This window comes from Rhineura floridana, chromosome 11 (genome assembly GCF_030035675.1).
Source record: "Rhineura floridana isolate rRhiFlo1 chromosome 11, rRhiFlo1.hap2, whole genome shotgun sequence".
Classification (NCBI taxonomy): Eukaryota; Metazoa; Chordata; class Lepidosauria; order Squamata; family Rhineuridae; genus Rhineura; species Rhineura floridana.
This window is the reverse complement of record NC_084490.1, coordinates 41,965,589-41,979,435: the sequence shown is the minus strand read 5'-3', so window position 1 is coordinate 41,979,435 and position 13,847 is coordinate 41,965,589. Positions and strand designations below refer to the sequence as shown.

Sequence of the window (13,847 nt, the reverse complement as noted above, 5' to 3'; positions counted from 1 at the left end):
TCTGGATCCTTCCACTCTTGTGTCTCCCCCACTTTCCACCACCAAGGGAGTTAGCATTGAAGATTCACATACGATAATTCCATTTCTGCAAGCAGATTGTATTCTTCTTCTGATCCAGGCAATTGCTTGCACAGCCTGTACATTACAGCCCCAAGGTGTTGCCTACCACTTAACTTAATAGTACCAAGGGGCTACCTGTCTTCCCATCATGAGATCAGGGGGCTACAGTTACCCAACAAATGGCTATTTCCTGCTCCTTAGTAAATTATTCCCTCCAGCACTCATTTAGAGGGTGGCTCACTTAAACCTAGAGGATAGAGCAGAGTTACCATTTGCCCCAGTGGCACAAAACATATATGGACAGAAACTGTATGTTATATTGCTATAGGAGGAAAGTGTAATAATAACGTTGCGGTGGGGAGTGTTTCTGTTCATGGTTCCAGCCAGTCAATTATTCCTTCTTTCAAGACGCTCCATACTTTCTCGTTCCTCTTCCCACACATACATTCCATGGCCACTGAGCATGCCCAGGCCTCATTGAGTTGTTTTGGTTTCTGGCTTTTTGCTCTTAGGTTTTTTCCCTTAAGGTTTGTTTTTTATAGTTCTGCATATTTTGTAGTTCCCTCAAGTATGCCGATATCTCCTTCTTGGTGGCTCTGTTTTAGATGCATTGTTCTCAGCCCTCAGCATCTGAGTTTGCTATTAGAGGGAGTGATGACATTCTGGGTGAGTGGACTGGCTTCCATCTGTCTTCACATTAGGTTAGACATAGCCTGCAGTTCATCCCACTACTTGCTCATACACCTGATTCTTACAGTGAATTAGCCATTTCTTGGAGGTATATCCATTTGCAGCCTCATGCTAGCTATATCCCAGAAGCACATCCATGGGACAACACCTGTGCAGATGGCCTCCTCTGCATCATTCATACATTTCTCACCACTCCACTAACATTGGAAGGAACCTATGTGTGCATAAGAAAGGAAGTGGACTGACAGACATTTCTTTCCCTCTCTCGAAATATGAGAACTCAGGGACATCTAATGAAGCTGACTGGTGGGAGATTCAGGACAGATAAAAGTACACAGTGCATACTGTTGTGAAATTTGCTACAAGATGTGGTGATGGGCACCAGCTTAGATGGCTTTAAAAGATTAGATACGTTCATGGAACATCAATAGGGACCAGTTATGAATGTTATCTAGTTAGGATAGATCAAAGCTATAGAACCTCTGTCTCTGGGGAACAACAGTGGGAGAGGGCTAGTGCCCCTACGTCCTACTTGTGGGCTTCCCATAGGCACCTGGTTGGCAGTTGTGGGAAACAGAACACTGCACTAGATGGGCCTGTGGTCTGACTGTGCAGGGGTCTTCTTGTGTTCCTAGCAATAAGGGGGCAAATACAAACCTTGAAATGTGAGAACAACTGGTTTTGAATTAGAATCCATTTCTTCCCCATACTGCCTCCTTAAGAACTTTAGCTGCTCTTAAGTTGCCTTAGCTGGAGTTACCTTCATTTTCATTGTATGATCATTTAATTGGCCTTACTCCTCTCACAACACCTTTGCCACACTGAAAAGTGAAACCAACACAAACGCAGCTTAGCTGAAAATGGAGAGGGGGGGAGAGAAAACTTAAAACAAAATCCCATTGCTCGTTCAAACCAAGTCAATGATGTCTTGCATCACATGATACACCATCAACCAAGTAACAAAATTGCATGCATAAAATTGTAAAAAAATATAAATTGGTGTAAAACACCAATTAAGTGCACTCCATAACTCCATTCTATTGTTTTAGTATTTTTGGTGATGACCTTGTTCTCCCGACCCCCACTTTAAAATTAAGTTTATGTTTGAATCCTTACCAACTAGTTACATCCCATCCACTCACACAAAATTCTCTCCCTACCCTTCTTTAAGGGTTGTCTTGAAGATCTCAAGAAATGCCAGCGGCAGGCATCCACAGCAGTGCTTTCTCTCCCAGGAGGACATAGTGGCGCTCAAAAATTTGAACAGGGTGGAAACAAAGACCTGCAGTTTATCTGATATGACTGGATGATAGGACAATTGGAATACAAAACCAGAAACAATACGTACATACATACATACATATATATATTATATATACATACACATTTATACTTGTGTAAAGGAGATTAAATTAAAATTTAAGACAATATTTTTCAGGACATTACATCTCATTCCCCTGCATGTAATTTCCCCCCAGCTTCAGACCCTGCACCCATTTACTGTTTACAGTACACTGTACACCTCTTGCACCAACGTTCCGGGTGCAAAATCTATTTCATCTTCTATTACCTGGGATGGTGGGGGACACCTTGTTGCCTTTAGAACCATTGCCTCTTGCCCTCGAGGAACGGGGGATTCACTGACACCAGGGCACAGTTTTGCTTGCCTCTGTGGTCACCACTAACAGCCTGGAAACTCTGCATGTGGCAAATACGATGGTAGCATGTTGCAGAAAATGAACAAAGTGAGCCAGAGACACCCTCCCTTAGTTGATGTCACTGCATCACAGGCATGGGCTATGCCTTTTGTGAACAAACTTTGCCAGCACAGCGCACAATCATTCACATTTGCTAAAGGTTGTGTGTGAGTGTGTGTGCTGCTTACCTTCAGAAGTAAGCATGAGCTTCAGGACATTCATACAACACAAACAACTGCAGTTTAGGAGAGATGGGGAAGTGGTCCTTCTCCACAACGCCAAGCACATTGCCCAGCTCTAGAATAAATAGTAACCTTTGACACAACATGTCACCATTTTGTTTTGGATGACTGAATCCAGAATATTTACCACAAATCATGATATATGGATTAGAATCTCCATTCCTTTCATAAAAACAAAAGAATGCTAGTCCTGTGCAGAGTAGACTCACTGATGCATATAGACATGACTGACGTAAGTTTATTCATTTTGATGAGTCTACTCTGAGCAGGACTTAGTTGAATACAGCCCATACCCTGAAAAACAAACCCATCATTTTATCAGGTTGCCTATACTGAGAGTAAAAACAGATTGTAACAGTATATGAAGGCAAACCTTTTGAGTATGCATGCCCTGAATGAGCCATGGCTAACCATTTTCACCCTGTTACAAGAAGCCAAACCTGACAAAATGAGAACTGCAAATTCCAAGTTATGAAGGAAACATGAGACATTTCTATCCCGAAGTTAGATTTCCTCATAGAATCTGGGCATTTTGGGGCCAGGACTGGAGAAGTGGGGAGAAAGGTTGGTCTGCTGATCAGAATAACCCAATTTTCTCCCCCTTCCTCATCCATTGCTATTATGCAGCCCCTGAAATTCACATCATTACCATCAGAATCCCAGAAGTAGACAATGGGATGATCAAAGGATGTCTTTCCTCCACAGTAGCCAATATTCAAACCCACAAGAAGTAAACAGTCAAAGGGGTAGGTACCTCTCAAGTCAAAGTGAGGGAGATATTCCATTTTCCCCCTTTCAAGGTGGAAAGCATGACAAGGGGGCAAGGCACTCCCACCACAAATTCCAGTTTAGAGATGAAACCCAGAGGAATACCCTTTCCTGGCAGAATACTGCTTTAAACAAAACAAAATTTACAACCTTTTAAAAAAAGCATGATTTTGGCTCTTTGGGGGAGGAGGGGAAGCAACTTTTCCAGCAATCATTTTGCAAAATGGATCTCCAGCTTTACTTTCCATAGACGTTCAACAGCAGCCTCGAGTACACTGCTAACAGCCATGCCAGGAAAAAAAATACTGTCAAAAGTTTTGTACATGATGATATAGGTAAGACCCTGCTTGAGTGGGTACAGGAAACGCCATCTAATTTGCATTTCTTCTTACTGAATCTACGTCAAAAAATAAATCAGTCTCTGGAACAAGAACTGAAAGAGGACCAGTGAATGTCTGTGCTGCTCAGTGCCCACCAGCTCAGTTTATATCAACCTTCCCCAACCAGGTGCACTCCAGATGTTTTGGAGTACAGCTGTCATCATCCCTGACCACTGGCCATACTGGCTGGGGCTGATGGGAAATGTAGTCCAAAACATCTGGAGGGCCCCAGGTTGGGGCGAGCCTGGTTTATAAGGCTCACCTACAGGAGGTGATTGTGACTGCTTACGTTATTTCCCAGTTGGGTTGAGTGCTGCAACACTCAAACAAACTCCAAGCCATGAATAGATCATGGCATCCAAAAGGAAAGGCTATGTCCAAGAACAGTGATAGGGAAGAGACAGGAAGACAAAATGCAGGAAAAGGAGCTGCAATCATGGAACTTCTGCTGTTGTCTGATTAACCAGGTGAGAAAGAAAGAAGGCCTGAAGTCCTCTGACACCTTAAACTCACTATTGGCATCTGATGTAGCTTAAACCTTTGGCTGTGAAGGCTCATGCCATAAGACCCCACTCCAGGTTGCCACTAAGATGGTACAGCACATAGGGCTTTCCAGCTACTATTATCTCAACTATTCATCTGGAAAGGGAAAAAAATGCAAGACGCTGGATAGATGGCCACTGTAGGGACAGCTCTGGCATCATTGAGTCGCTTCAAAGAGGCACTGCATGCCAACTATAAAAGATAAGTCAAAATTCCAAACGAAATGGACCTGTGCAGCGCAGTTCCTGGAACTGAGGGGGTGATGTGAAACAAAAGGCATCCACTATGGTCCATTGTTCTGTTCTGGAATGAAGGCTGACCTCCTAAAATAAGAACATCAGGCAATAATCCTTACAATCTAATGACCCAAGAGACTGAATCATCATGCAGTGCTTCAGAGGAACAAACCTCTGGTTTTTATCTTTCACTGTCTGCTGGCTCTAGATAACCACCTCCTCAGCAGACCCTGGTGCTGACAGCAGCAAAGCAGGCCCACAGCAAGCTGGTGGCCTTTAGAAAAGGTGCTTCCCTTCATAGGTTTCTTTCTGTCAAATGCAGAGTGGCTGGCACAGAACCAGGAAACAGCAGGCTTATTCAAGAGGTGCAGAGATTTTTCAGCTCAAGAAGAAATATTATTTCTTCTCTGCCCAGTTTCATGTTTTCCCAGAGTCTCTGGCTTCAGCTCCTGGTGCTCTTGATGTGTTTGCTCCTGGCTCTTAGGTTTTAATACTCAGCTCCCTTGGGAGAGTCCAGTTTGTAAACCTCCTGGGTGTTGATTCCCAGAAATTATCCAAGACAAATGTAAATAAAAATGCAATGAGGAAGAAAAACAAGGTGGATGTTCTTTTCCTGGTGTAAAAGTCAGCCATAGTGTCTTTCAGATGCTAGCAGGGGTTTTGGAGGCCCGAGCCTCTTCTCAGACCCAAAGTTGGCAGCCAGCAAAATCACCTACTGACTCCCCTCCTTAAAAACACAGACATATTTCCCACCATTGCACAAAACATAGAGAATAATGGATTCCATATTGTCCAAAGGACGGAAAATTAAAGGCAAGATCATCCAACCCCAAAGCCCAACAATAGTCCCACCCCACCCCCACCCCAATCCCTTGCTCAAAAGGTTAAGATTCAGAAAAGAAAATGAAAAGAGCTGATCGCACTTCTTGCCAGCAGAGTCCTGCTGCATTCCAGTTTTGTCACTTGCACCACTTGAAGGGCCGAGAAGACAGCATGTAGAAGTGGGGGTGGCATGAGGTCCCCAATCCATAATGGTTGGCACAAAGTTCTCACCAGGCAGATAGGACAGGAGACACAAATGGCTGGACACACGTGACCACCACCTCCACCTCCCCACCCTCCGTGGTCTGTCCATCCAGTTGACACAAGACGCACACTGGACATGGAAATGGACGACGATTCACTGCCCTTGAGAGGTGATTGGGTTGTGCCTCTGCAGCCCACTTTGAATTTTACCATCCCACCTGACCTTTCATGACCCCACACTCAACAGAAGAAGGCAGGGCCATTAGCTACCCTTGCTGTAGTAGTTCTTCTGATCATGTTGGGTCTTACTTCCCGGTACGGAAATAAGGGGAATCAGGCAAAAGATGTGGGGGGGGGGAGAATAAAGAGTGGGCATGGTTGGGAGATATTTCTAAATAGGTTCCTTGCAAATAATAGTAGTAGTAGTAATAGTAATAAGAAGAATTAATTGCTCTGGTTGATTTATATGTTTTTCTGCTCTCTCTCTCTCTCTTTTTTTTAAGTCGGGTTGGAATTTTTCAAAGTCTGCAGCTTCGCCTCCAGTTCAGAGATCTGAAAAACACACAACAGAAAGGGGTAAAGAGAAGATCTCCAGGTAGAGTAATAGAGGGATGGGGGGTGGGGAAGACTCAGGAAGGAAACATGGACACATGGCTGAAAGAGGCAAACTGGCCAGCTGGCTCTGTGCCATGAACAGCACAGGGAAAGGGTTGGTGGGAAGAGAAGGAAAGGGTTGTGAAGAGGAAACAATGGCTGAGAAGAAGCGAATTAAAGAGCTTGTCAGGAATCTTTGTATGGGTACAAAGTGGGAGAACTCATTAACACAGCTTCCAAATGGCTAGGCTTGCAACCTATTTCATATTGTTTTCATTTCCCTATGAGGTTTCCAGAAGCCTCTGCTCTGCATTTGGCAAAAGGCTACCCAGCCTAAATTATGGAAATCAAATTAAAAGTGGCATATACCCTATAAATTGCTTGCTTTGTGTGATCAGTTCTGCTTCTAGAAGCCAGAATTCTTCTACCTGATTCCACACAACCCAACATATTCAAAGGGTGAATCAGAGGCTGCAAAAGAAGAACATAATCCTTGCTAAAATCAGGGCTTCTTACTTCCCAGAATAGTGCTCTTTTATATAATATCATGGATGTCAAATCTCTCTCTGCATGTATCTGAAATTCCTTGAAATTGGTTATCTGGGGCCATGATCCTCAGAACCATGGGCAGCGGTGCTGTCAGGGTGGGAATTTGGGACAGAAGTCCAGGATAGAAATCAGAATGAGCAGCAGCCCCCCCCCAACGCAGCAGGGCTGGCTCTTCACATTTTGAAGTAACACAAGTTACTTTCTAAAGAGCCCCCAGCCCCTCTGACCATGGAAGCTAAAGGCCATGCACACACTGCTCTGTGTACAGATAAGTGCTTAGTCCACACCCATGGGGCTAATGCATGGTTTTTCACTGTCGGGTATGTCCACATACCCCATGCAACTGGCTTTTATATATCCAATACGACAAGCACACACAAATTAGATTCTGCACCCAATCTGAGTGTCCTGGAATGGGGCAATCGTACGACAGAGTTACTAACTCCAATTAACCACCTTTGAAACAACATTACATACATCAGGTCACATGTGCCTCTTCATGCTTTTTCAGAATGAAACCATTATAAAATGGATACAAATCTAACCATTCAAAGTTGACACAGAGAAGGATGCTGCCTTGAAGTTCCAAGACTGAAATGATATTCCTTCCCCAACACATCTGCTTTGGAATGAAGTGCCTCCAACTCATATAATGGTGTGTACTTTGCACTTAGCAAAATTCACACTTAACGGTTATTGCAACTGACTATTTTCTTCCAGGCATCATTCAATGTGCCATTTTTGACCTTCCAAGTTCTAACTGGCTTAGGTCTAACCTGAGGACTGCCTTTCCTTCCCTATATCCCTTCACAATCTCTAAGATCAGTCTCTTGAAATTACCAGCTGTGTGTCACATCAAGGCATTTCTTGATGGTCCTTTCCACACTGGTACTCTGTTTCCTTGGAGAGGAACTGAGCAACTTTAAGAAAACCTTCCTATTTGGATTTGCTTTTCATGGGGCTGGGGGTAATTCAACAGAGAGGTAGGATATATGGTGTCTGTTGATATCTGGTTCAAGCTTTTGGAATATAGAAAGCTATACATTTAACTAACTAAGTAAGTAGGCCATCCTGTTAACAGCTTGGTTGATGTGGAAATGACAATTACAGAGCAAGCTCTCTTGGAAATATCTTTTTCATTCTGCAAATGTATACATTCATTAAAATCATGAGTCTTGGTGACCTTTCCTCCCAATTCCTGCCTGAAGATTCCTACCGTAGTGTCCCTTTCAAGACAACTGAACAGGGAGTTGAACTTGATGGCCTTATATGCCCCTTCCAACTCTAAGATTTTGTGATTCTATGACAACCTTTCCAGAATGACTGTGCCTAATTGTGCCAAGGCGGCAGAAAAGAATGAAAAGTTGACCAGGAGCCTATGTATGAGGAGTAGGTCTAGGAGAAATCAGTGGGATGATGGTGATGAAATAATGGGTAGAAAATGAGAGCTGATCATGGGGACATCATTGAGAAAGCAAGCATGGCTGGACCCTTCAGCCGAGTGCTTGGGTCAAGTTGAAGGCATAACACCTTTAAGAGTCCTGATGTGGACAGGCTGCTGAACTGTTCACAAGACTGGTTTGGAATACTTCTGTTAATTACAGAAAGGGTTAGCCTGTGTTTACTTCAGACACAGTCATGAGAAGGCGCCCTCAGTCATGTTTTGTTAAGCAAGAAACGTTTGACACAGCCAACCTCCGCAACTGAAAGGGCAGTGGCTCAGGATCTGAACAGTTATCCTGGCCATGTGTGGCTTGCCCTAGTCTGTGTTCAGTCTCATCCAACAATTTGCCTGCTGTAAGTTCCTCTCTGCAGTGTGCTCCCCACTTGCAATTCTACGACTGTACATGGCTTCAGGCCTATACACATGCCACAGAATGAGGTAGAAGACAGCAGAGGTAAAATGGACTGTACCACTTAAGACAATGGGGAAGGTGACATTACTGAATGCTCCCCTATTCTTCAAACACACAAATAGAAACTTTCTCCTTGCTGTGCTAGTTTTCTGGGTTTTTTTGTAGGGAGTCTTTTTTAAATCTCATGGCCTTACTTGAAATCTATCACAATCATTCCCACACAGTGCTGCTGGCTGTGGCCATGTACAGTCTAGTTCATGCTGCTAATTCTCCAACTAGTGGCAAGCCACACCTATGTAGAAGTAAACGTCTTGTGCAAGACAGCCCAGTGTCTTGGGCTGGAGTCCTTGAAAAAGTGCAGCTGTGATTTCTACCTATTTTGGGCCCTGTGCTTGTGATACTCTTTTCTTTAGCACTTGACACTTTATAAATGTTAAAAAGTAGCAGGGACGGCAGTGTGCATGAACACACACATGCATATGCATGTGCTGGCCTGATTAATCCCCATGGAGATGGGAGGGAGTTCAGGGTGTTGAGCAAAAGGGAGGGCCACCCTAAGAGGTGCCACCGTAATTCCGGGTCTTAGAGGGTTGGCTGCATTACCAGTGGTGCCCTGCAGAGGGAGCTAGTGAAAAGCCAAACAAGAGAGTCTACTTGATGTTCATAGGGAGGGATTCTACACTGCTCTCATATCAGACAGCCCCAGCACAGAAACCCAGAGCATTCACACACATGCATACATGTCCACATACACACACATTTAACACACAGAGGCATGAGAACCACCTGACAAATCTGACATGGACCACTGCCTGATGTAGGATCCAGGATGTGGCAGGGATCCACCATAGTCCAGCAAGGAGATATATAGATTTGATATCAGATCTGTTATAGGATCAAGTAAGGCCCAGTGCCCAATATGGGATCCCATGAGAGCCACTGTGCATGTATATGTGATGGAGAGACAGCATTCAATCTATGATCAAGTGTAAAGACTACTACAGAACCTTAGATATCACTATGTATCTGGCATGTGGAGATGTGGAATCCAAAATGTTTCTCACATGACAGGATCTGGGGAAGGTACAGTGTGGGCGTACTATTATGTAAAAATCCACTTTTTCCTGGTGGAAGATTCAACAAGACTCAGCCAGAGGGACCCCACCATCACTACCACCAAAAAATCCAAAAGGCAGGATCCAGTGTGATGTGGGCATGGGATGCAGTTCTCAATATGGGATTCAAAATGATCCGTTTCCCCCCCCTGCTGTTCAGCAGCAAGAACTACTGCTTAAGTGGTGATCCAGCACTTGACACAAGACCCTAGAAGCCTCAAGCATTCATGCCCAATTCTAAAGGACTTCAGAAAGATGGGTGTGTCTCTTTCCTCCTCTCGCCCTCTCATAAGTGCCCATGTCAATAATTAGGTCCTTCCAAGAACACAGATCTCACATGTGTCCCTGAGCTGAACTGAATCGAGGCCTCTCCAGTCACAGCAAAGCCCTTCCTTCCTTCCTTTCCTTGGGGCTCAAGGCAAGCCCCCAGCGCTATCCTTGATGCCCACCTTCTCCTGCAACTTGTCAACTTCCTCCTTGTGGGCCAGCTCAGACTCCTCTTGGATGCGACGCTGAGCCGTCTCCTTTTTGAGGAACTCGATCTCTCTGTAAGAGGGAATGGAAGAGTTTGGGAAGGGAAAGATTCCAAGTCAGAAGTGCAAAAACCAGCCAGTGCATGGAAAAGAGCATGGGGGCTGTCACTCCTTAAAGCAGGGTTGGGGAACCTGTGGCCCTTCACATAGTGTTGGACTCCCAACTCCCATCAGCCCCAGTCAGGATGGTCAATGGTCAGGGGTGATGGGAGCTGGAGTCTAGAAACATCTGGAGGACCACAGGTTCCCCACCCATGCCTTCAAGAACAGCCTGCTGTAGGGCCATCAGAAGAGTTCAAATCGGTCTGGTCTACATGTGTAACAGGATGTGTTGGAATCCTGAGATGGTATAGTGAATTGTTCCATTTCAGATAGATGTGGGAAATGCCATTTTTAAATGCTTTCTCCATGTTCAGAATCCTCCTTGAAAGTACAACAACAACCATAGCTAGCTTATCAGGGAGGAAGATTCCAGTTCTATCTTTTCCTTGCTGTGTTAATTTTATTTGCAGGCAATGCTTTACACGGGAAAGCATTCAAAATGTGATTCCACACTTATAATCTGAAATGGTGCAGACTGTTCTATTACATTAGGATTCTACCACCTTGTTCTGCTTTGGGTGTAGACCAGGTCATGGTCTCTTTAAGTATGATGATTCTGTGCACAACTGCTCCTCACCTATTCCAAAATTCTGCAACAAAGGAGCTTAAATACTGCAATCATCGTATGTTCACCCTCCTGGTTTGGATAAGAGTACAGAATGGAATAGAATAAAAGTGGTTTATAAGTTTTAGAAAGATAAAAACCTCAGATTAGAAAATAAATTGAAAAACATTTTATAACTTTTAGAAAGAGAGAAAAGTTTTACTCAGTTGTTCTCCACTTCCCTTTCCTTCTGTCTAGTGCCTTTTATGGATTGTAGGCCTGCAGACAGGGCCCTTTTTAATTTACTGCAACAAGTACACTTAAGGCTTGGGGCAGTCAAAGTGTTGCCCTCCAGATACTGTTGGATGCCACCTCCCATCACCCCTGATCAATGGCCATGCTTGCTATGGCTGATGGGAGTTGGGAGGCTGACAACATCTGGAGGGCACCATGTTGGACACTCCTGCTTCAGATATTGTAAGAAATATGAAACAACAATAATGATGGGTAGATGAATCAAGCACTCCCCCCACCCCACGGTAATCTGCTGAACTGATCCTATTGGATGCCAACATGCTAATCCTGGCTACCTGCCATGCAGCAGTGCCTTGATAAGACCTGCTTATGGCAGAATGAGAGCTTAAGGCTGCAATCCTAAACACACTCACTAGGGAATGAGCCCCAGTGAACACAACGGAACAGACTTCTTTGCAGACATGTACATAGGTTTGTGCTGTAAGGGATGGAGCTCTGGAAATTGAGTTCTTACTTCTGTTGATACTCCTTGATGAGTCGCTTGGCTTTGCTGTACTTCCTCTCCAGAGTCTGGTACTGGGCCTGGGTCTCTTTCAAGTGCTCATCCACAGCCTGGCACAAGTTCTGGGCTTCCATCCAGTAGCCCTCTAGCTTCTCCATCCTCTCCTTGTTCTCTTCCACGCTTTGTTCTAGCTGGGCTTTCTCAAGGCGCCAACGGGCTTTCTCTTGTTCGATGGACTGCAGCTGAGGGCAGACGGTGGGAGGGAGAAGGATGAGATGCATTTTCTTACAGGCTAAATAAATTTGTATGCTGCTTTTCATAAAAAAATAAAATATAATGAACAACAGCAAAGAAACATAATAATAATAATAATAATAAAATTTAATTTTTGTGTCGCCTATCTGACCAAAGTCACTCTAGGCGACGTACATATTGAAATTCAATAAAATACAAAATAATATACAATATAAATACAGAATAAAATACAATGCAGTCAACAGTATAGAACCAATTTTAAACAGTCATAGAAAAATTAGCCTACCCTGCAGATCCCAGTGAAAACCAAAATCCATAGAAAAAGCAGTGGCAGCAGACACACAAGAGCTAGCAGTCACAGAAGGTTGTTCTATAGCTCTGGAGTGGCAATTGAGGAGGCCTTACTTCTTGTGGAGGCCAGTCAAGTCTCAATCATGATGGAACTTGAAGCAAGTCCTCCTTGGGATGGGGAACCTGTGGCCCTCCAGATATTGTTGTACTACAGCCTGTCGTTTGGGACTGTTGGGAGTTGGAGTCCGACAACATCTGGAGGGCCACAGCATTCCCATCCTTGAATTACAAGGAGGTTTACATGGGAGTAGCTGCTAATGAGAAATCCAGACCACAAGAGCTTTATAGGTCAAAGCCAGCACCTTGAATTGGGCCCCCAAACATAACTGGAAGCAAGTGTAGCTCTTTCAATACAGGCAGTAGAGGCTCTGTCCACTGGGGCAAATGGGGCATTGCCCCATTAACCCCAATCTGTTCTCCGCCAGCCCTCACCTGCCTGCCTCCTTACTTAAAACCAGACTAGGGACATAGCACTGCCTCTTTATTCTCAGTGTTGCCCTTTAGAACTCAGCAGGGAGGAGGATGGGGACAAAGCTAGAACTGGATGGCTCCGTCTGTCATTGGTTCTGGCTCCACCTACTGTAGATCTTCCTGCCTTCCACTTCATTAGTCCCAATGGGCACCAGCCACCACTGAGTACAGGTATGATAACCAACTTGCACCCAATAGTAAATGGTTGGTAGCATTTTGCAGTTGCAATTTTTAAAAAATGATTTTCTTGGCAGTGCCATGGACACCACATTATAGTAGTCTAATCTAGAGGTCACTAAAGCATGAATGACATTGGTCAAGTCTTTAATTTCTGGCAGAGAGAGCAACTGGTGCACCACCCACAGCTAGAGGTACCTGAGGGGAGTAAGCTAGCTGCATCACTCCCCCATAACAGCAAACTCAGTGCCCCAGCACTAGCAGGACTGGAGCCAAAACAGGGCCACTGAGATACAATACAGAGGTATCAGCATGCTTGGAAGAACACTGGAGTTTGCAGAAGTCCTTTAAAAAACACACCCAAAGCTCCCAAAACACAATTAAATGACAAATCAGCATGTTCAATGGATTGCTAAGTGTCTGCTGGAAAAGACAACTGGGTGACGAGAGGGAAGAGTGGAATGGTCTGCTTGAGCCCCTTACAGCTTATACAAAGTATTCTAGAAGAAGTCATGGCTGGTGAAACCAGAAGCCCTCTTGTTATGGGCTGAGGAGGCATTGCAACATCTTGTTGCTGGTCAAACTTGTATTTTATTTATATACATGAGTAGCTGTCCCATCCCAAAGGTAGACGAGAACAGAGGAAAGATAAAGTACAAAATATTCCAGTTAATGGCGGGGAGCGGGGCAGAAGGAATATGAGGCTGATACTCAAAGCTGGGTCCTCCTTGCATCCTCCCGCCAAAGCTCATTGTAGAGTCCCCTTGTCTTGGGAGAAACAGATCTTTTTGGCAGTGCGACTGTGTGTGGCAAGCCAGGAAGGGAGGTAAGATGACAGGACAGGCAGTTGTGCGAGGTCAGGCAGCACTCGCAGAAAGATATGTTCCAGGGAGCCACAGGA

General features: G+C 44.5%; 1 protein-coding gene across 1 annotated transcript in view; it reads right to left on the bottom strand.

The window, feature by feature from the left end:
* Positions 1 to 2,038: 2,038 nt before the first annotated feature.
* The window catches only part of PPP1R9B (protein phosphatase 1 regulatory subunit 9B), an 83,944-nt gene continuing 72,135 nt past the window's right edge, over positions 2,039 to 13,847 (bottom strand). The window contains exons 8-10 of the mRNA XM_061588131.1: positions 11,705 to 11,934; positions 10,206 to 10,302; positions 2,039 to 6,194 (exon numbers count right to left, since the gene is read on the bottom strand). Coding sequence (XP_061444115.1) covers positions 6,141 to 6,194; positions 10,206 to 10,302; positions 11,705 to 11,934 — 381 coding nt within the window. The 3' untranslated portion in view covers positions 2,039 to 6,140. The remainder of the gene's footprint in view (positions 6,195 to 10,205; positions 10,303 to 11,704; positions 11,935 to 13,847) is intronic.